At 47.8% G+C, this 21,603-nt stretch overlaps 1 protein-coding gene across 2 annotated transcripts in view; it reads left to right on the top strand.

The window, feature by feature from the left end:
* The window catches only part of INO80 (INO80 complex ATPase subunit), a 122,373-nt gene extending 111,477 nt beyond the window's left edge, over positions 1-10,896 (top strand). For both annotated transcript variants that reach the window (XM_053928986.1, XM_053928987.1), the window contains 7 exons: positions 1,898-2,056; positions 2,646-2,748; positions 3,570-3,658; positions 5,812-5,967; positions 6,272-6,431; positions 7,136-7,354; positions 9,307-10,896. In XM_053928986.1, the coding sequence (XP_053784961.1) occupies positions 1,898-2,056; positions 2,646-2,748; positions 3,570-3,658; positions 5,812-5,967; positions 6,272-6,431; positions 7,136-7,354; positions 9,307-9,524 (1,104 nt within the window). In that variant the 3' untranslated portion in view covers positions 9,525-10,896. The remainder of the gene's footprint in view (positions 1-1,897; positions 2,057-2,645; positions 2,749-3,569; positions 3,659-5,811; positions 5,968-6,271; positions 6,432-7,135; positions 7,355-9,306) is intronic.
* The last annotated feature ends 10,707 nt before the right edge of the window (positions 10,897-21,603 follow it).

Here is a 21,603-nt window from a genome sequence, read left to right as displayed (position 1 = left end):
GGATGGATCTTGTCTGTGCTCTAATAACTCTGGATGGGCAGATATTTTAAATAGTGCCCATGAAATAATTAGACAATTATAGAAGATAGTCAGTGATTAAATGGAAACTTGGACCAGGGTAGGAAATGCAAGGTATTGTTAATAGAGCAGGTTGTAGGGGAGAGACTTTTAGCACTATTAGCTCAGACCAGTCTCTTTCTAATTTATAAGATGGAGGAAATGCATAGGGTTTTTGTGAAAATTTAAGGAGATGTGTGTGAACACTAGTGCCAGACACATTTTAAGTGCTCAACAGATTTTAGCTGTTGTTATTTCTAATAGAAATTCATGAGGAGTAGGAAAAGGAGACATTGTTATAGGCAGGAGAAATCAGGGAGGCCTTCCTGAACATGGTGAAGCTTGAACAGAATCTAAAGGACCAACAGAGAAGACATGAAGGATTCTAGGTCAGAAAAACAGCTTGAGCAACAAGTGGTACAGACAAATGAAATACAAGTGAAGAACACTGAAGAGACCTACCTGTCTGATGAAAGGGAAAGGGTGTCTTTATGTTAGAAAAAAATAGAAATTAAATTGACTCAGTATAGTAGGGCCTGATTATTAAGGGGAGTTTGGACTTGATGTGTTACAGCATAGCTGGCAGAGAGGGGAGTAGTCTGGAATGGTACCCAAAGTAAGCTAAAACCTAGGAAGCATTAGTGAGCTTGTCTGAGAGCATTAGTGAACCAGACATAGGTGGCAAGCACCTAGTCCAGAATAGGGACAGGGAGACTATAAAAGGATGGGTTCATCTCTGAAGATACACTGGCTGGACATGGTAGCTTGATTAAATGCAGAGGAGATGCATGAGGGATGAGGGCCATTTTGAACTGGCTTTCTTGCAAGGGGTCCACTGTTGGACGGTGGCCTCAGGGCTGAGGACTCAGGAGCCTGTTGGTTTTCGGATCACTTATGGGATGGGGAGGGGGCAGTGTGTTTTGTTGTTGTTAGTTGTTGTTTAGCAAACTAGAAGTAGCTTCCAAGGAACCTTTGAACATGTCTTCCCTAGTATTCAAGGGATAAGAAATGACCCTGTTGGTGGGAGCCTAAGAATTCATGAAAGCCATACGTGTCTCATATCACAGTAGGCCTAGTGTGAAAGAGGAGGCTCTCCCATTCCTCACATCCCAGGCCTGATGCTTACTGAGGCTGTATAATCTTGGATGAATTCTCTAATTCCCCTGAGCTTCAGTTTCCTTATCTCTAAAATTGGGGTCTTGTGCCCTGGCTGATGTGGCTCAGTGGATTGAGTGCCAACCTGTGAAGCAAGGGGTTGCTGGTTCGATTCCCAGTCAGGGCACATGTCTGGGTTGTGGGCCAGGTCCCCAGTAAGGGGCATGCAAGAGGCTACCACACATCAATGTTTCTCTCCGTTTCTCTCTCCCTCCCTTCCCCTCTCTCTAAAAATAAATAATTTTTTTAAATTAAAAAAAAAAAACGGGGTCTTAATAGTACCTAAATCATAGTGATTATGTGATTTAAGTGCATGAATACACTAAGAGCACCTAGAACTATCTATGACTGGCAAATAGTAAGCACTAAGTGTTAACTTTTTTTTTTTAAATCACTCAATCCACTGAGTCACACCAGCCAGGGCTAAGGGTTAACTATTAATATTATTGCTGCTCCATCTTTTTAAATGAAAATTTGGGGGGGGAAAGTTCAGAGTATGTCTCTTGCCCATGGCAAGTAAGAGATTGGCCTGGTTTTATAGTGCATACCTGCTCATCTTTATGTTGTAGGAAAACATCTGGCATCAAACATTGCAAAGAGATGAGAGGCTGGGTTGCTCTCAGAATTCCTGATTTTATGCTGAGAGTGCCTTAGCCTTTGCTGTATTCTTGTCCTGCCTGTGCAGGTGATTTTTTATGATAGCGACTGGAACCCCACTGTGGACCAGCAGGCCATGGACAGAGCGCACCGCCTGGGGCAGACAAAGCAGGTTACCGTGTACCGGCTCATCTGTAAAGGCACCATTGAAGAACGCATCCTCCAGAGAGCCAAGGAGAAGAGTGAGGTAAGCGCGAGGCAAAGGAAGTACTACACTGGTGAATAAAATAGTCCAGTCACATGGACTAGACTAAGATTCTTGCCTTTTATTGGTCTGAAAGAGCTACATTTCTTCTGTTTAGAAAATAAAATCAGGACGAAAAAAGAGGAAGAAGAGAAACAAAAGATCAGGTCCTATATAGTAGTAATCTATGCTGCCCTGGCTGTTGCTCATGTGGAGAGGACAGCAGTCATGGCTCTCTTGTTTGACATACTGTCACATTCTGGGAAGAAGGGATAATATCTGAGCTCTCACCCTAGTTCTCTCAGCCTCTGAATTGTATGCCACTTTTGCTCATTTCCAAAGAAATTATTGTTTGGATTTTTTCCCCCATCTTGATTGAGTATTATTGGATCTTCTAGCTATCAGTTGCGCAAGCAAAGAAGTTATTATTGACCCTTCTGTTAGAAATGGTTGAGCCAGTAGGATGAATAAAAAAAGAAATAGGAAATCCAGGGACCTCACCAGAAGAGTGAGAAGGCTGTTTTTTTCTTTGGAGATTTGCCAAGATGGAATGGCTGCCTGGTTGTGACATTTTGATCTGCTTATTATGTAGATTCAGCGGATGGTGATTTCTGGTGGGAACTTCAAACCAGATACCTTGAAACCCAAAGAGGTGGTTAGTCTCCTTCTAGATGATGAAGAACTGGAGAAGAAATGTACGTACCCTAAACCTCTTAGGAATGCTCTCTCCTACCGACAAAAGATGTTTCCCTGGCCCCATACATCTAAAAAAGGAAGAAAAGGCTCTTGGCGGTGTGCCAAGTGTAGGCAAAGCCAAAGACTGTATTTGGGGAGAAACTTCTTATGTTAATATTTTATATTAAAACCAAAATAAAGACATGTTATGGGTTAGAAGGTAAGATTCACATAAATTTTTAAAGTAATATGACTTCAAACAAATTTGCACCAGGAAGGCTATATCCCTAGACTCCTCAGCAATAATATATTTACTTTGTTCTGCCCAGAGAAATCTTTTTCTGGAGAAGGTGGAGAAGCTCACTGCTGTATCATACAAACCATTCTCCCATTTACTTCTGGCTCTTGAGAACAATGGCTTTCAGACTCACCTTGTGAGCCTCTGAGGACTCCTACAGCATCACATCAGAAAATACAGTGAAGCTCCTTTCTTGTGTGCTCACATTTGCCACCACTTTGTAAAAACATTTGGGGATTCAGAAGCATGCTTGACCGGTGCAGTGCAGAGCTATTGAAAGGCTGGAAAAAGGAAAAAGTAAAGGCAAGGAAAGGCCTATAATAGTTAAACTGAATCATGGTTTGAACCAAAAACAACCTGTTAAGAATCCAAGAACTCGGTTCCTTTTTCCAAGTTAGAACACTACAGGTTATCTGCCTTGGACAGATAGAAGTGTTACTTTGGAATGTAAGTATCAAAGGATATGGCCACTTCAGTTTCAAAGCATGAGGATTATGATTGCCCCAGGTATTTCATCAGAGCTTTTTTTTATTTTCCTGACAGTAAGATTGCGGCAAGAAGAGAAACGGCAGCAGGAAGAAACCAATCGAGTCAAAGAGCGCAAGCGCAAGCGGGAAAAATATGCAGAGAAGGTATCTCAAACTTGGGGTGGCTGACAAGGACTGAAGAGGGGAGCTGGGTGGTGCTTACAAAGAGGCTTCAGAGTACATGTCTTGTCATCTCAGTTACTGGTTGATTATCCAGCTCAACTGTGTGTGATACGTATCAGTTCTGTGCTGCTTGACATTTGATGAGAAATGCAGCCGTGGTAGACCGGGACTCCCAACACAAACCCGCCCTGTCTGTAGTCACATGTAATTCTGGAAATCATTTGTTGGGGTGTTATAAAATCATAAAGCTGATGTGGGGAAGATGGATGTCACATTATTAGATTCCATAGACACTTAGAAAGAACTTCAGGGGTCATTAGATCCAGTCCTTCTACCATGATTCTGCTAGTGTATCACAGTGTCCTCCACTGTTGGAAAAATAAATCTCTGGCCAGTCTAATTCTGTACATCTCTTTTTCTCTAATTTATGCCAAGGATTTGAGCTGGTTTTGTCTCCCTTCTGACATTTCTGCTTGAGCCCGCCAGGCTAACTGCAAAGTGGAAAGTAGTTCCCCTACATTTCTCCCTATCTTGCTATTTCTACTAATGTAGTATGTTAGTAATCCTTATCACAGGTCCTCATTGACATGTAAATCTGAATTGAGGCCCTCCAGACTTGTTCTTATTTCAGGAGTTAGCCCATTAGTTCTGACTAGATTCCCAGACTTACTATACGTCTAAGAGTAGGTGGTTTAGAACCACTTTGCTGCATTCTAGAAGGTATTTTTCCTGGTGGGTTTGCCCTGCCCTTGGGTTGCACTGCGTTTCTCATCTTCCCCAACCCTGGTGTGGCCCCCTCTTGAACAGCTTAGCCACCTGAGCTTCGGGCATCTCTGTAGCTCCGGGCCCTCGAGTCTGACAGTTGCATGTGCCTCTTTTCCTTGGACTGTTTGGTTTATCTGAAGCATATTGCTTAACTAGCCACATGTTAAAGTTTGTTGTTTTAAGCGGAGGTCAGCTTCTTCCCCTTTCTTACACTTGTATTGAACCTCGTGTCCGGCCCTATGGCCTTGATGGTCAGCAACCTAGAAGCCTGTGTATATTACATGCTCATCTTCCAGTGGATTCACTGACTCTATTTCAAAGTCCACACCCTCGATTGTACCTTCTGCTAAGCAGAACTATTACCAGCCTGAAGAAAGCCGCTGGTATACACTATAGTTATAAACTTGAGGAGTCCCAGGAATGAAGGATCATGTTCCTCCTAGCCTGGGCCGCCATCTCTACCCAGTTCCTCAGATTCTCTTTTATGACTCCATCCTCACATCTCTAACCCATTACTTAATACTGTTTAGTATTGGAGTAGCTTTAACACTCAGAAACAATATCAAAGGAGAAAAGATGGTTTTCTCATTCAGGACATTGAAGGGTTTACTGGGTTTGCATCAAATGCCATCCCTGCTCTGAGCGTAGAAGTTTCAGAGAAATACCCAGTGTTAATATAAGCTACACAAAGGTATACCATGTTAATCCTAATAGAGGTGTGGAAACAAAGACAGTTAGGTACAGTAGGTGGATATGGTCCCCAGAATTTTCCAAGTACATTGTGTGACTGATTCCAGGTTGCTATTCTATGACAAAGCTGTACTGAACTTGATTCTAGAAATCCTAAGTATAGCCTAGTCACTCAACTCTCAAGCTTTTACATGTAAATTTAAGAAATAATGACAAAATCCATTATTCCTTAGGTATAGTTAAGAACCTTCATTTTCCTTATGCATATTTAAAAAGAAGGCAGAGTAAAAACAGATGTACAGAAAATATCCTAAAGACATTAGCCCTCCCTCTTACAAGAATGCATCAGTTCAACCCCTGTTAAGTGCTGCTGTTTGGACGTGCCACAAACTGGCTGTGCACTTTGACCCATGAGGATTAGGCTTGGTGCAGCTTTGATTCAGCGTGCCTGGCCTACCTTTCAGTCTGTGTTGTTGTGGTAGAATATGCATAAGCTCTTGTAAAGCCATCCCTTTCCTCCTTCCTTACGAGGTTTTTCCTTAAAAATACACTAATTGCAAAAAATGAAACCGAAAAGTTTACAAAGTCAAATTTCTGTCATTAATTTTATCTCTGACTCCACTTTTTTTTGGTGCCTATCTCCATGATTTGTCCATGTTTCTTGTTTTGTGTGTTTCCAGAAGAAAAAGGAAGATGAATTGGATGGAAAGCGGAGAAAGGAGGGTGTGAATTTGGTGATCCCATTTGTTCCCTCGGCTGATAACTCCAACCTCTCAGCTGATGGGGATGACTCTTTCATTAGCGTGGACTCAGCCATGCCCAGCCCTTTCAGTGAGGTGAGGCCCTGTTAGATGCCTTCATCACAGCAGGGGGCCTGTCCTGACCTTGTAGGCTTTGCTTCTCCTGGAGTCCTCCTGCCTATTAGAAGGGGCTTGCACGTGGAATCCATAAGGAAAAAAGCAAATGAGGACGGGCTGTCTTCTCTGGAGTCAAAGCAGGGTATCTAACCCTCAGGAGTGAAGCCAGGCAGGAGAGGGAAATAGTGGCAGGACTGCAGAAGCACACCCTCACGTAGGTCAGCGGGCCATGGGCTGTGGGCACAAGGACTAGTCGTGGTGGTCTCGATCCTTCCTCCTCTAGATCTCCATCAGCAGTGAGCTGCACACCGGCTCCATTCCCCCTGATGAGAGCAGCAGTGACATGCTGGTCATCGTGGATGACCCAGCCTCTTCAGCCCCTCAGTCTCGAGCCACCAACTCTCCTGCTTCCATAACAGGCTCTGTCTCGGACACCGTGAACGGTAAGCAATGCTGCCGTTCTGTCCAACTTGGGCCCGGTCCACTGCCTCAAGAAAAGCATTGGCTTTGACGTCAGATAAGGTCCTGATTCCTTCTGGGATAATGGCATTTTCTACTTTCTTTAAAGAAGCATGGTGTGAAGCAAAAAGAATTTGTTGGCTCATTCTTTCATTAGCCCTATCGAAGTGAAAAGGAGAAAGAAGGTTTAAGGAAAGCAAAATGACAACTCTATAAAGATTTCAAACTTCTTTGTTTTCTTTCATACTTCACCCTTAATTTTGCTAGTTTAGTTAGCTTCTCTGGGCCCTTCCTCACTTTGTTCGGTGGGGCCCAGTGTTGCTACTGTTTGAGGAGCTCTAGGTTTAAAACTTGGGAGTCAGCAGTGACTCTCTGAGAAATGAGCGCATTGTAGAGTGCGGGTGGGCATCGGGTAGCCAGTCCCTGGGGTTCGTTTACTGATGATCTCATTTAGAGAAGAGATTCAGGGGTAATGGAACCTGTCTCGAGGAGTCAGCCTGTTTTAGCTGTTCAGAAGTCCTACTAACTCTTTGCGACTTGGTGGCCCAGCCATTAAATGAGGACACAGACTCCCCTTAAGGTCCTAAAACAAACACCCTTAGAGCCAGCCTTCCCTGTCAGGGGAAGATTCTGTTAACATATGAAGAAATTGATTTTTTTCTTCCTTTTGGCCCATTTGTTACCATAGGAATTTCAATTCAGGAAATGCCAGCCGCAGGACGTGGTCACTCAGCAGCCCGAAGCCGAGGCCGCCCTAAAGGTTCAGGAAGCACAGCCAAAGGAACAGGGAAGGGCCGAAGCAGAAAGTCCACCGCGGGCAGTGCTGCCGCAATGGCAGGAGCCAAAGCAGGGGCTGCGGCAGCCTCTGCGGCCGCCTATGCAGCATACGGGTACAACGTGTCTAAAGGTATGGAGGCCCAGGGGGCCGTGCAGGCTCCATGCTGGTCAGACAGTCTGGAGGATCTCCTGAACATTCTGCCAGGTAGAGCAGGTACACCTCCAGGCCACGGGAGTTCTTTTCAGACCCCATGTCGGGCTGTGCTTCTGTGTTGAACAGTCCTGACTCCCTCCTTGTCCTGTGAGGTGGAAGTATCTGTAAACAGTCAGAATTTTTCCTGCTTTGAGAACTAATGTTTTTTCCAAGACCCATATTTCAGTAATTGCATTTCAGTGGTCCAGGCTAGCATATGTAGCATTTACCCAGCAGTGTGGTCCATCACCGTAGGCACTGAGTGCTGTGTGCATAGCAGCATAACACACGGACCCTGCTCTTGAGTGCATGCGAGCGGTGAGAAGGAGAAGCTGTGTGTGGAATGTGTGTAACAGCAGTACAGGGCAATATATGTGTACTGAGTGAACAAAGAGGGAGAGAGGCCAAATCATGGTGGTAGATCAGAAGGAGGAACCATGGACCCGAAGACAAAGTGGCCAGACTGTAATTCAGAAAGAAGGAGAGGGATGACAGGGATTTGGACTGGTGACAGAGAGTTGGCGATGACTGAGGCATGTTGGGGGCCACCAAGCAGGTCAGTCAGGCTGCATTGAAGAGGAGTGGGAGTCAAGGTTAGCAAGACATAGCGAGGCCTGATGGGCAAGAGTTTATCAGGGTGCAACACGGGGCTCTAGAAGGTTTGAGGGGGGAAGCGGCCGTTGTGACCATGGCAGGTGGAGGATAGTTACAGCAATGAAATGGAGGGCATCCGAGATGGTAGAAGAAGGGCTCCCGCTTACAGACCTCTGGACCCATTGAAAACATGGGCCCAGTGTTTAGTTCATAGGGCTTTTGTAGCAAGTCAGGGCATATTGGAGAGAGAATGCGCAGTAAGTGTTCGTCACCTCCCCTTCCTCCTGCTGCACGAGTGTGGGCTTTCACTTATTTGTTCATTCAACAAATGTGAAGATGATGGCCTAGGCCAGTTTCTTAACCCTGATCACATCTGTGGAAGACAGCAATCTCACCCACGGATGGGCAGAAAATGACATTCATCGGGCTTTCTCCTGGACACCTGACCTGAGAAGGGGGCTGGAGGGCAAGGCGGGCAACAAGAAGTAGAGTTTCACAAGAAAAATGAACAGCGCTTGGTAACTGGAAATGGAAATCAAGGAAAGGAACTGCTTCAGGGATTACTAGCGGTTCCGCTGTGAATGAGAAAAGACACGTTGGCCCAGCAAGCACTTAAAGTTCTTTTTAGGAAAGTAAGACCAGTACACAAGAAACCATTGAAATACCATTTTAGATAGTGTGTTATCAGATGTAAGTAGATTTGCCTCATACAAGGAAAAAGAGTTTGCTGTTGCCCTGGAAGCCGTCACTGAAGATGAGATATTAGAACTGGGTCCTCGAGGTGACGGCTTGGAGAACAGCGCCAGGAGAACTGCATGAGTGTTAAACACAGGACAGAGTGGGCAGCCTCCTACCCTCTGACCAGACTGGGGAGTGGAGATCATCCTCTGACATTAATAAGCAGCTAGTCACAAGTGGTGTCCCAGGTTGAAAGAAGGAATGTCAGAAAGTGCATACGTGCCTAGTAAGCTAGAGCTCACCCTCACCCTTGGTTTCCCCACATTGGGCAATGCGTGCTCTGTCCTTGAGCACCAGGGTGCTGTCTTACTCACTCCCTGTTGATGCGGTAATGTAGAGAGGGCTGGATGGGTGTTGTATTTCTCTTAAAAATACATCTCTCTTACTGGGAAGGAAAAAAAAAAAAAGTTGACAAGAGGAGCAAGCAAATGTGCTAAGAAGAGCAGGGAGGGTTCCCACAACCTCTCCTCCAGCCCAGACTGCAGTAACCAAGGTCAGGCCCTGAGGCAGCTCAGACAGGATGGTGCTTACACTTGTTTCTCACTCCATCCCCACAGGAATCTCTGCCAGCAGCCCTTTGCAGACATCTATGGTTCGGCCTGCTGGCCTTGCTGACTTTGGACCTTCAAGCGCCTCTTCCCCCTTGAGTTCCCCTTTGAGCAAAGGAAATAATGTTCCTGGGACTCCCAAGAGCCTGCACTTGACCAGCAGCCTAGCCCCAGACTCCCTGGTCCGGAAACCGGGCAAAGGCACCAACCCCTCTGGAGGACGGTAACCACCTGGGCCCTCCAGCTTCCTTCAGCCAAACCATGTGCTAGAGTTCTGGCCTGCAAATGGTCTTTGGATGGCTTGCCCAGTGCGCATCTCACAGGTCAGAGGGCAGAGATGACCAGTTGCAGCAAGTGAAGGACAGGCAGGTGGTTAGTGTGAGCACTTTTACCACCTGTGTCTCAAGAGGAGTGCTCGGAGATTGCCTGTTGGAAGAAGGCCCAAGGACAGGGATCAGCCCTGTAGCATCTCAGATGAACTTTAGAGCCACGTCTTAAACCTCATACTGAGGAAGGACCATCCACAGACCCCACCCTGTGGATGCTCAGGCACGGTCTCTCCATCCCCATTCCACTCTTCAGCTCTGGTCATGTCCCTTGCAATGGCTCCACAAGTGCTATGAAGAGCCTTCCACAGTGGAAACTTCTTTCAGGGCTGGGATTTCCTGTAGGGCTAGGAAGGGAGGAAATCATGTATCTGGCATCCCCAGTCTTGGGGCAGCTCCCCAGATCTCCAAACCCCATTTGTCAGATGGTCACGGCTAAGGAGACCAGTGAGTGCAGACGAAGGTAGTGGCTTATGAGAGTGACTGACGGCTAGAGGAAGCATGCCTGGAGGCAGTTGTTTTCCTAGCATTTCCTTCCCTGTCCTGCATGGTTCACACCAGAGAACCTTCAGGTTCCACCAGCAACAGTAGCAGCAGCTCCCACCTTGGGACTCCCAGAAGCCAGTAAAGAGACCAGGAGCCACCTCAATCAGCAGGACATCCTCACTGCCCCTCTTACGGACTCCCCTTGCCCTTCCTGAATGCACAGTCTCCCCACCCTTGCCCTCAGCCCCCGCTTGGCTGTATGCACTGTCTGTATTGCACTGAGAAAGGAAGGGACAGCAGGAGTGAGGAGAGGAGGGTGGAGAGAGGGCAAGCTCAGCACCAACGCTCCCAGCCCAGCGCCACCTGAGCCTGCTCCCCCCCAAGAGAGGCAAAGGGATGGTGTCGGCATGGGAGGCGTTTCTGCCTGCCCCCAGCCTGATTTCCTGGTGGAGCAGGTGCTTCCGGGCGAGCCAGCCTCTAATTTGCACACCTGAAAATCGCGGAATTGAGTTTAGATAGATTGATTTTTAAAACTTTTTTTGGAGTAGGGATGGTAGGGGAATCATTTAATTTAAATCATTAAGATTCCTCTGCCCAAACCCAGACTTCTGTGTACAGAAGCTATTTAGAGGGAATCAGAAAAATGCCAAGCCTTTTTTCTCTTTGAATGTGCTGTCTATTTTTATAACTGAACTTGTACATATGTATAAAGAGAGACACATCTTTCTTTTACTAACTGGAGAAAAAAAAATCTTAAATAAAATGGAGTGAGATAATTTTATGTAAATTGGGGTGTCTGTGGTCTTTACAGCGGCCTCTCCGTGGAGGCATTGGGGCTCTTGATGGGGGTGAGTGGCAGGATGAAGGGGATAAAGCCCCACATTGTTCCTGTGGTCAGGCAGGACAGGGGTCAGTGGGCCAAGGGTGTTCCCGTGGTGTTTCCTCAGTGACATCCTTAATGGGGTTTAGGGATGTGCCCAGCATACTGAAGCCAAGGCCCGTGGGGTGTGATCTAGACTCCAGAACTTAGGTATGAGCAGCTTGGCTCGTCCGCCACGAGGCAGTTACATGGCGTTAATACTGACGGGCTCTTTCTCCTAACCGCAGGGGACAGGCTATCCTGGCAGTCTGCAGTGCAGGGCGGGGCAAAAGTGGGCTTACAGTTTTTCGTATGGAAAACAATACAATAGTTAATAAACAATACGAGAATAAATTGTTTCATGTACTCACAACTATAAACCTACTTTTGCCCACCCTGTATATAAAATCTCCAACTAATAGGAACTTCATGGTCCCAATTTCTAAAACTGTGATGTGTACAAATACATGTGTACAACCCAGAAACCAGCCCATTTGAAGTCCCAGTACACAATGTGTTTGGGCCACGTAAGCCAGTAGAAATACAGTAAGTCTTCTAGTGTCGATAGATTCTTAAAAACTGAAACTTTAAGCAAAATGAATGTTAGAAAGCCGATTTTTTAGCCCTGGCTGATGTGGCTTAGTGGATTGAGCGCTGGCCTGCAAACCAAACGGTCGCGGGTTCGATTCCCAGTCAGGGCACATGCCTGGGTTGCAGGTCAGGTCCCCAGTGGGGGATGCGTGAGGGGTGACCACGCACTAATGTTTCTCTCCCTCTCTTTCTCCCTTCTTTCCCCTCTCTCTAAAAATGGATAAAATCTTTTTTAAAAAAGAAAAGAAAACCGATTTTACCATAAGCTAATTGATATAAACAAAAGTTCCACACTAGCTAGTGTGGCTCAGTGGATTGAGTGCCGGCCTGAGAACCAAAGGGTCACTGGTTCAATTCCCAGTCAGGGCACATGCCTGGGTTGTGAGCCAGGTCCCCAGTTAGGGCTGTGTGAGAGGCAGGCACACATTGATGTTTCTCTCTCTCTCTCCCTCCCCCTCTCTCTAAAGTAAATAAATAAAATCTTGGGGGAAAAAAGTTCCTACAGCAAAACATCAAACTTCTAAATAAAGATCCAAAATATTTTTTATATTAAACATTGGAATAAATGTGAGCTGTACATACATTTAATAAAAAGTAAGATAAGATACTGGTGGCTAGAGCCTGTCCCAGTAGCTCAGGGCACAAGGAGGAGTCAACCCTGGACAGGACACCCTTCTGTCAAAGGGCCCGCTCACCCCCACACTCACTCGGACTGGGACAGCCTAGACCACAGGTGGCAAAGGCCTGCAGGCTGAATCTGGTCCTGCACCTTGTTTCTACCCAGCGGCAGCGCCGAGCTCTTGCTTAACTGTTAAGGAGCAGTTACATTTCTACAGTCCTCAATTACATTCGGCCCTTCGAAGGCAACCGAGAGGCTGGTATGGCCCCCATTGAAAGTGAGTTTGACACCCCTGCCCTCGACCCTCTGGTTCACCTAATGTGCACATCTTTGGGATGTGGTGGGGAAGCAGAGCACCCAGAGAAAACCACACAGACGTGGGAGAACATGGAAAATCACACAGAAACAGTGGCCCAGCCAGGGGGTTTTTTTTCCCTCCTCAACCTTTTAACAATGACGTTGGAGGACCTGCTGTACTAACATACTGTGAGAGGAACGCACAATTCTCGGAGGTAGCTGTACTTGCAAGAATCATGAACGAAAACAGTGAAATACAATAGGTTACTAGGCATTCCAAAGATATCCAAGCTTTGAAAACGGCTCTCTGATCAGTTGGAAAAAGAGTGAGCTCCCAACCTGGACTGGCAGTTAATGTCTCTAAAACACGGAGCTCTTGCATCACCTTTGAGTAGAGCTCATGCTGTTCCCAAGCTTGCTGGCAGTGTGGCCTCCTGAGCCTTGGCTCACCCTGCGCACCCTCCATCTGGACAAGCTGCTGTTCATCCAGTCACAAGGTTCAGCCCTTGCATTTTGTTGATCTCAAGCAGCACTGTCAGTTACACTGAGTCTTGTTTGTCTTGCTGGTAAACTTGACCAGTGCCACACAGAACAAACCAGTGTCAGTTCCCCAATTAACCTTGCCCCATAGTCGTCACCACTGTGGCTTTGTCAACAAGCCCACTAATATGGGTCCTCTCCACTCATTACTCAACAAGACCCCCAGTCACATTACTGCTAGAACCCTGCCAAGGTCAAGTCTGCCTCTGGGGTCTGACAGCTCTTAGATCCTGCACAGCTTTGCCTAGAAGCTAGTTCTCTCTCCTGAAAGCACTTAAGTTTTGGATCAGAACCTTTCATTCTTCTCCATCCCCAAACACTATACTCCACTCTCACCCATTTTCAATCCAATCCCTGAAGAAACAGCTAAGAGCCTTAATGTCCTTCCTCACTGTCCCTCCCTTACCTGAGGGTAGAAGGATGGGATTTGAATCTAAAAGTGATGGCTTTAAACCCATTAACAACTTGAGTCCAGTCCCGGAGTTGGGACTCATGCCCTGTCTGTCCACCTTCTGAAGACTCCTACATCTCCCACTGAGACTAGGTCACCCCTTATGAGCCCAGGAAGCCAGTCCCTTAACTTACAAAAAAACTGGGGAGGGTCCCCACCAGCTAAAAGGAGTATTGCTTCAGGAAGCCTAGGAGCTCAGTTCTAGAGTACAGGTGTGGGCTGCATCACAGTGAGGGCCGACCCTTCAGCCGGTGTCACCTTGTCACATGAGCCAGCTCCAAAGTCCTAGATCAGTGGGTTTTAGGATCGTGGATCCATAGGAGCAGCCCTGGAAATGCAGGGTCTGGCCTGGGCTCACTGTCCATTTCCGTGCCTAGATGTTTGTTGAAGCACCCAGGACTCTGGAGACCCACTCCTGGGCTTGCTTGGGTCTGTCGGGTCCTGAGGGTTGGGCTGGGCGTGCATGGAGCATCCAGCTGGGTTTTTCTGTGTAGCCTTGCCCTGGTATCTGCCAACGTGTTCCATCCAGAAAGCCTCAGTGCTGGTTTCCAGATACAGTCCACACCTGCTCACCTGTGTCCCTCACAGCAGATCACCTACGTTAGGAACATTTCCTTAGCTCCTTTCCATGACACACTGAGGAGCTTGGGTGTTAGCTGGTCTCTGGAGGCTGAGAGCACCTCGGGTGTGCCGCAAGAGCTGTTGGGAGTGATGAGCTAACGGGCCATGAGCCTCCCAAATGGAATGGAGCAGCTCTGCTGTCTTTTACTATCAGATTAAGATTTTGTGTGGAGTTAAACTAAGGGGAAAAAATTGAAACCTCTAATCATCCCTTAAGGCAATGTTTTCCAAATTTTATTATGCATATGAATCCACCTTGGAATCTTCTCAAACTGCAGATTCAGTTTCAGGTCTTGGGTGAAACCTGAGACTGAATTTCTAACGAATCCCAGGTGATGTCCTTGCTGCTAGTCCTTGGACCACGCCTGGAATAACAAGGCCTTGGGCTCTCCAGACCTGCCAGTCGGAATGCCCTGTGCTGAGTCTGCGCCCCCAACCCCAGCCAGGCAGCCCTGTGCAGGGAACACAACTGTATTTTTTTCTGTTACTCAACTGAATCCACCTGATGACAGAAAATGAAATCCTAGCATCTCCAGAAAAATTGGATCCCATTTGCATTTTCTCAGGATTCTCTCTCTTTTTTTTTTTTTTTCCATTTTAAAACTATCAATTCATGGAGTGTTTGGGATCTTGCTCCCCTGCATATATCATCAGTTTGGCTCAAATAAACACATAAAAATAAAAATTAAAAATTAAAAACCTCAATTCATGACTTCTGCCATCGCCTTTCTCCCCTGGGTAGCAGCCCTGTCCCATATGTTAGGTGTGAGAAAAGGTCCCTGACCTGGGGCTGTCCCCGTCCCGTGTGCCCCCGCCAAAACGTAGCCTGTTCAATCGCTGACATTCGCTGCAAGGTCTGCGATCCCCGAGTCACTGTTTTCTGCTGCGTGTGTCTTGTCATGACCAGCAGACGCCCCGGAGTCAGTGTTTTCTCAGCAAATTCCTAAGGCCTCGGCCGCGGGAACACGAGAAACTTGGCCGCTCTCCCATGCTTCTCTGAGACTGCTGGAGTGTGATGAAGCCATGCCATCTGGGAGGCAGCTGTGGTCAGTGCCGGCAGCCCAGTTCAGCCATCCTCGGGAAGCACATTCAAACCATTGAGGTGTGGGAGGTGTGGGAGGTGTGGGAGGTGAAGGGAGGGCAGGGTCTGTTCTAGAGAAGGCAGAGCCTCTGGCAGCCTTGGCCGCCATGTGCCCGAGTAGGGTAGTAAATGGTGCTAAGAAAGGCATCACCTGCCTAGGGGAGAGGCCCTCATATGGAGGCTCCTGAGGACTCTGGGGTGGCAGCAGCTTGGGCTACTTCAGCTCTCAGGGGAATGATCCACCCATCTGCCACCGGGGAAATGCCCGGGGCAAACAATGTGAGGACTCCAGGGGGCAGCCCCCAGGGCTGGATGTGAACAGAGACAGAAGAAAGGTGAGGAAGAGGAAAGATATGCCTGAGGCCCACTTCCTGGGTGGGAAGGGCCCCTGAGGAAGCTGGTGCCTCTCTTATCACAGGGCCCCTGGCCTCTTCTTGAACTACTATTTTGTCCTCCTGGTTCTCTTAGCTATTCCCAAAAATGAGCATTTTACTTTTTTTTTTCAAAGGTTTTCTTGCTCATCAAAACACGGATACTAGGTAAAAGCAGAACTAGACATAAGAAGCTACAAAGCTCAAGATACTTCACAATTTTTCACACTGTCCCTCGTCTACAGTTCCTGGCACCTTGGGTGAGAGAAACAAGGATCCCTGGGTGAGAGGCTCCCCAACTCTTACCTCCCTGCTTTTAGAGAGGTAAGAGTTTCTTCCCAAAATGCAGGAAATGTGCTCCTGTGAGCTCCCTGCAGGGCCTGCGCCTCTGCCTTCCCGCCCTTGGGATTTTGTTGTTGTACAACCCAAAGCTCAGGAAGAAACGCCAGGCCTGGAGGGCTAGGTTGGCCTCTCTGGGCCGTCCTTACCTGGCTGGGATTAGGCTGCAGCAGCCACCAAAAGGAGAAAGGAAGCAGGGCCTTTTCTCCCTGCTTCCTTTCTCCCTTTGTGGACAGGGTTCACAGAGGGTCAGAGGAGGGGATGGGGAGTTTTCTAAGCAACACCAGCCAGCTAATGGCCCTAAGAGCGGCTCTCTGGGAGAGTGTCGCCCTCCCTCCACTGCCACCAGCACCCTGAATCAGGCCCACTTGGAGCTACCCTTGCTACTGAGAAAGAGGGAAGGGGCTCCTTCCCTTTTCCCAGATAAGGGGTCCTGGAAGACCCTAGGCAGCTCCACACTTTGCACCTGTGAACCTTGAGAAGGAATATATCTACCAAGAAGAACTCCTCTTGGTTAACTGAGCCCACATTTATTATTTATTTATTTATTTTTATCCTCCCTTATGGACATGATTATTGATTTTAGAGAGAGGGAAAGGGAGCGGGAGAGAGATGGAGAGAAACATCAATTGGTTGTCTCTCCTATGCGCCCCAACAAGGGACCGAACACACACCCCAGGCATGTATCCTGAAGCAGAATCGAACCCGCGACCTTTTGGTTTATGAGATAAAGCTCCTACCAACTGACCCACATGGGCCAGGGCTGCGCTCAGATTTATAACCAGTGTCTAGCAGCATTTGCTGACAGAGGCCTCTTAAGCGCATCCTCATCAGGGAATTCCCAGTCTTGTCTTTCTACTGAGACTTGCCCACCCAATCAGAACTGCACGACTATATCCTTATTTGCATCTATACCAGCTAATCAGAACTGCTCCATTACCAATTAGAGCTGCTCCATTCTCACAACTTGGACCAGTCAGAACTGTACAGATTTCGATGCCTCAATTATGTAGAAGTGGACCACTGGTCTGGAGGGGAAATTCCTCTATAAAAGGAAACCTGCCCTTTGCCTTGGTGGAGCACACTTTGAGTTTCCACGCAAGGCTCTGCCTCCTGGGTTTGCAAACCGTTCAGCTGAACAAAGTCTCTCAGTCGAATAAAGTCTCTCCTCAGGTTGGTAATTCTTGTTGACACACCCTTGAAGAGTCAGGAAGTCCCTTGCCTGGGGCCGCCTGAGGAGGGCAGTTTGCAGAAGGATGGGGATGAGGGGTGCAGCGCAGCGATCTCCGCTTGCCCTCTGCACGGTGCCTTTGGGAAGGGAAGCACACACTGTTACCCAGAATATTTCTGAATAGCTCAGCCTTTCAGAGAGCTGACATTTAATTCTTTAAAGAACCAGGATTTATCTTGGTTAGAACTCTCTTCAAGAGATTTTTTTGAAGGTCACTCCTTAAACAAACCATACTGGACACACTCTTTCCTGGGGACCTGGGTCGCCTAAGTGTCTTGCTCACTGAAATGCGGCTGTGGTGAGCCCAACACTAAATGATGCTGACAGCCACACTGGTGCGCAAGTCTTCTTTGAATAGGGCCTGTGGGACTCCACTGTTTTTGTGTTGATATGAGGCAGCCCTCCCTCTTCTAACTTACCTTTTCCAAACTCTTGGGGGTTTGGGAACCAGTTTTCCTAGGTCAACACTTCTGAACCAATGAAAGGTACTCTGAAGAAGCAACTGTGCGATCTCCTAGGAATAAAGTAGTTGAGCCCAGTGCCTGCCTCCTGTCTGGCTGCCTTCTGGTCCTCTGCTGAGCTCTAGTACCTTAATGAGCTAGATAAGCCTAGTGTTCTAGGCAGGGATGTTCTGGTTTGAACCAGTTCACTAAATCAACCAACCTCCCTCTCTCTCTCTCATACCTTGGAACAGGTCTGCTAAAAGTGTTACAGGGAAAAATGGTATTCAGCTGCCTGCTGCAGTACACAAGCATAATGCAATAATCTGTAGGGAAGGAGAAAGGACTTTATTAACAGGATGCCCAATTTGGAGGATTGGAAGCTCTCTTGCTCCAAGCCATTCTCTTCTGCAAAACACAGAAATCCCCTTGTTCCCAAAAAGACTGAAATCCAAATCCATGCCCAGAGAACCCTCATCCATTCTTATCTGTAGCCCAAGGCTGCTGCACAGATGGGTCTCTCCAGCTCCAGGCTCGCTCTCTCTAGAGCTCGCACTTGTGAGGCCAGCATCTCCATTGCCCTGCCTCAGCTCCCTCCCTCTCCCGGGCCCAGGCTCACTGAAAACTCACTGCAGTGGTCTTGTGGGAAGCTCAATCCTCTGGAACCCAGCGGCTTGCACCCCAGGGGGGCCGGCAAAATGTTCTCAGCCCACACATCTGTGCGCCACTCTGAGGGCAAGCAGTCCAGGACCCATGCCTGGCGGCACAGGGCTGCAGCATCCAGTGGGCCTGCTGACGGTGGGGCACGTGTCCTGCAGGAGCCTGCTCCAGACCGAGCAAGCAGGGCAACGCCAGAGCCATAAGCAGGTCCTGCAAACCTCTAGGCTTCCTCCCAACCGGGCTGGCAAGGGGAAGGAAGGAGAGCAAGATTCTCCTGCCATCTGGTTTATAGTCCCCGCCCAAAATCTCAAGCAAGGCCTAAGTGTCCAAATTCCCAGCCCGTTCGAGCCAACACCCACCGTGTGCCTCAGCCTACACTGTGTCCCTTCCCCTCTTCCCACTGCCAGGATCCAGAAGTGGGTAGGAGAGTTTTCTAGCCCTGCAGGGGCACCGTTTCTGCCCAGGGCAGGGCATCACCTTGTTTCACGCGCACTGCGACCGTTTCAGCCGCGCGCAGTCTCTGTGCAAGCTGTCTCTGGCTGTGTCACATCACGCTGCTCGGTTGCTGGGGTAATGCACACGGGCTCAAGGGCACTAGCTTGGTTACTGTTGTCTGGGGCGTAGGATATCACGCCCTGCTCTGGCTTCAATCCCAAACTGCCTTTAGCACTTTCCAAACCCTCCCGGAGATCCCTCCCTTCTCTGGGGGAGTGCAGCCTCTGGCGGCAGATTAGGGGTCCCCAGCTCCCCAGTGATCTGGCCAGACCCCTTTTTTACAAGAGGTCTAGGCAACAGATTGTGCATGTTCACTATTGGCCAGCAATCTGAAGGCAGTGCAAGCAGATGCAGCCTGTCATTGAAGTTTAAGGAGAGCAAGGACAGTGAAACGGGCGCTCTCCAAGGCCCTGGCCGGCCCCAGTGCCCTGGCCGGCCCCAGTGCCCCTGCTCCTCACACTGATTGGGTCATGAATCCTCTGACCAAATATCATTGCTTACAACGGTTAGAGTAGCAAGTACTGCTGTGACAGAGACCCTGAAATGCAGTGGCCGAAATAAAGTATAAATCCATCTCTCTCTCACATGAGAGTTTGAATTTGTATCTGTTCTACACAATCATTTAAAGTCCCAGGTTCCTCTCATCTCGTTTCTCTGCCATCTCCCCTGCTCTGCCCTCATCGTCATGGTCAGTGCTGGCCTGCAGGGACATCCTGCAGGAGGGGGAAGGACAGGGGGAGGCTCACCTGCTGTCTTAAAAGTTAGGCTCTTACACGGCTCACAGTGCTTTGGCTCACATCCTGCCCCAGAGTGCTTTAGACCCAAGGGCCCACCTAATTGCAAAGTAGCCTGCTGTGCAGTTGTGGAAGAGAAGAACAGATTTATGTGCACAACTGTCAGACACATCCTCCTAAAGGAAAATTGGCAAATGTGTTCATTCATGAAGCACCTCCTATGCTCTAGGCCCTGTAAATGAACAGAAAATGCACACAGACACACAATGGGTAATAATCTATGGAGAAATGTTCACCTTCATTAATAGTCAGAGAAAGGCAAAAACAACAACGATGAGATGCTAAGTGTTCCCTATCAGATTGGCTGAGACTTGCTTTTTAAATGACATTAGCCGGAGTTGGGGGAAGACACAAGGAAATGGGCTTTATCACAAACTTCTGGTGGAATCAGAGGCTGAAGAACTGTGAGACATTGGGGTATAAGCTCCAGGACGCCTCCGTTTGTATGGGCGCTGTTTGAACAGATGGGTGGAATACTGCTCCAGCCTAGAGGACCCCCTATATGCCTTGAAAGAGGTGGTCCTGGAGCTAGTCCTCGAGCCCCAGTGACAATCTTCCCTTGGTGGCCCTCATCCAGTGTCTAGACCCCATTGTCAACCCCAAGGAGAATGGTCTGAGCAAGATACTGTTCCACCTTGACCCAGGCTTTATGGCCAAGAAGCCCCCCAAGAACTGGTATGGCTGGAGGCACCAGAGCAGCGAAGGAGACTATGCCTACCTGAGGTCAGTGAGCAAGGCCTGGCGAGAACAGGCATCTCTGATGAAGTTGCCGAGATGGCACTAGACACTTTCCAAAACTCTCAACAATAATAAATGAATACGAAACATGCTATCAAACGGCATGTTCTTCCTATTCTTTTTATAGAAAGTGAAATTTCAGTATCATTATTGCTTGAAAAAGCAATCAAAGCCTCTGTAGCCCTCACACCCACTAGGGTTGCTATAATAAAAGAGCCAAGTTTAGATGAGGATGTGGCAAATCGGAATCATTCATGGCTTGTGGCAACGTACAATGCTGCAGGTGCCTTGGAAAGTAGTTTGCAGTCCCTGAAAAAATTTATGAGTAAACAAAAATTACTGTGATGGTTAATTTCATGTATCCAGTTGACTGGGCCACAGGGTACCCAGACATTTGGCCAAACATTATTCTGGGTATCTCTGTGAGGTGGCTTTTGAATGAAATTAACATTTAAGTCAGTAGCTGAATAAAACAGAGTGCTATCCCCAGTGCAAGTGGGCCTCATCTAATAAATTGCAGGCTTCGATAGAATGAGGCTGACCCCTCCCTCCAGTGAGAGAGAATCCCTCCGGCCTGACAGCCTTTAAATTGTAACACGGGCTTTCTCCTGCCCTCAGACTAGAACTGGAACATCAACACTTTCTGCTAGCTGGCGGACCAAACTATTCCATTGGCTCTCCTGGGCCCCTAGCTTGCTGACTGACTCGTCCTGTAGACCTTGGAACCTGTTAGCCTCCATAATAACAAGAGCCAATTATGCTCTATCTATCTGTCCATCTGTCTGCCACTCTATCTGTCTGTCTATCTGTCTGGTGAGAGACCACCACTGTATGTTCTGTATCTCTAAAGAACCCTAACATTCCTAGGTATGCACACGAGAGAAATGAAAAACACCCACACAAAACCTGTACCTAAATGCTCATAGAAGCATTGTTCATAATAGCCAAAAAGGAGGAAAACTCGAGGCCCGCCAACTGATGAATGGGTAAATAGAATGTCGTATATCCATACAAAGCAATGTTATTCAGCCATAAAATGGAAGGACGTGCTGATACAATGCTACAACATGGGCGAAACTTCAAAACATCATGTTAAGTGAACCAACCCAAGCACAAAAGATCATGTATTACATGATTATGAAATGCCCGGAAGGGTCAAATCAATAGTGACAGAAATAGATGAGCGGTTGCCCGGGACTGGGGGTTTGAAGGGTAACAAGTAAGGGGTGTTGTTACTGAACAAGAGTGGGGTTCGTCTGCCTGCTACCCACAGGCAAATTCCAAAAACAAAGATTGGTGGGGCATGAAAGAGGCCTTTATTAAAAGGTTGCACAATTTGGCAGGACACGTATCCAGGCCAATCTCTT

This window comes from Desmodus rotundus, chromosome 7, assembly GCF_022682495.2.
Source record: "Desmodus rotundus isolate HL8 chromosome 7, HLdesRot8A.1, whole genome shotgun sequence".
Taxonomy (NCBI): Eukaryota; Metazoa; Chordata; class Mammalia; order Chiroptera; family Phyllostomidae; genus Desmodus; species Desmodus rotundus.
The sequence above is the reverse complement of the archived record's forward strand: the minus strand, read 5'-3'. Positions and strand labels throughout refer to the sequence as shown.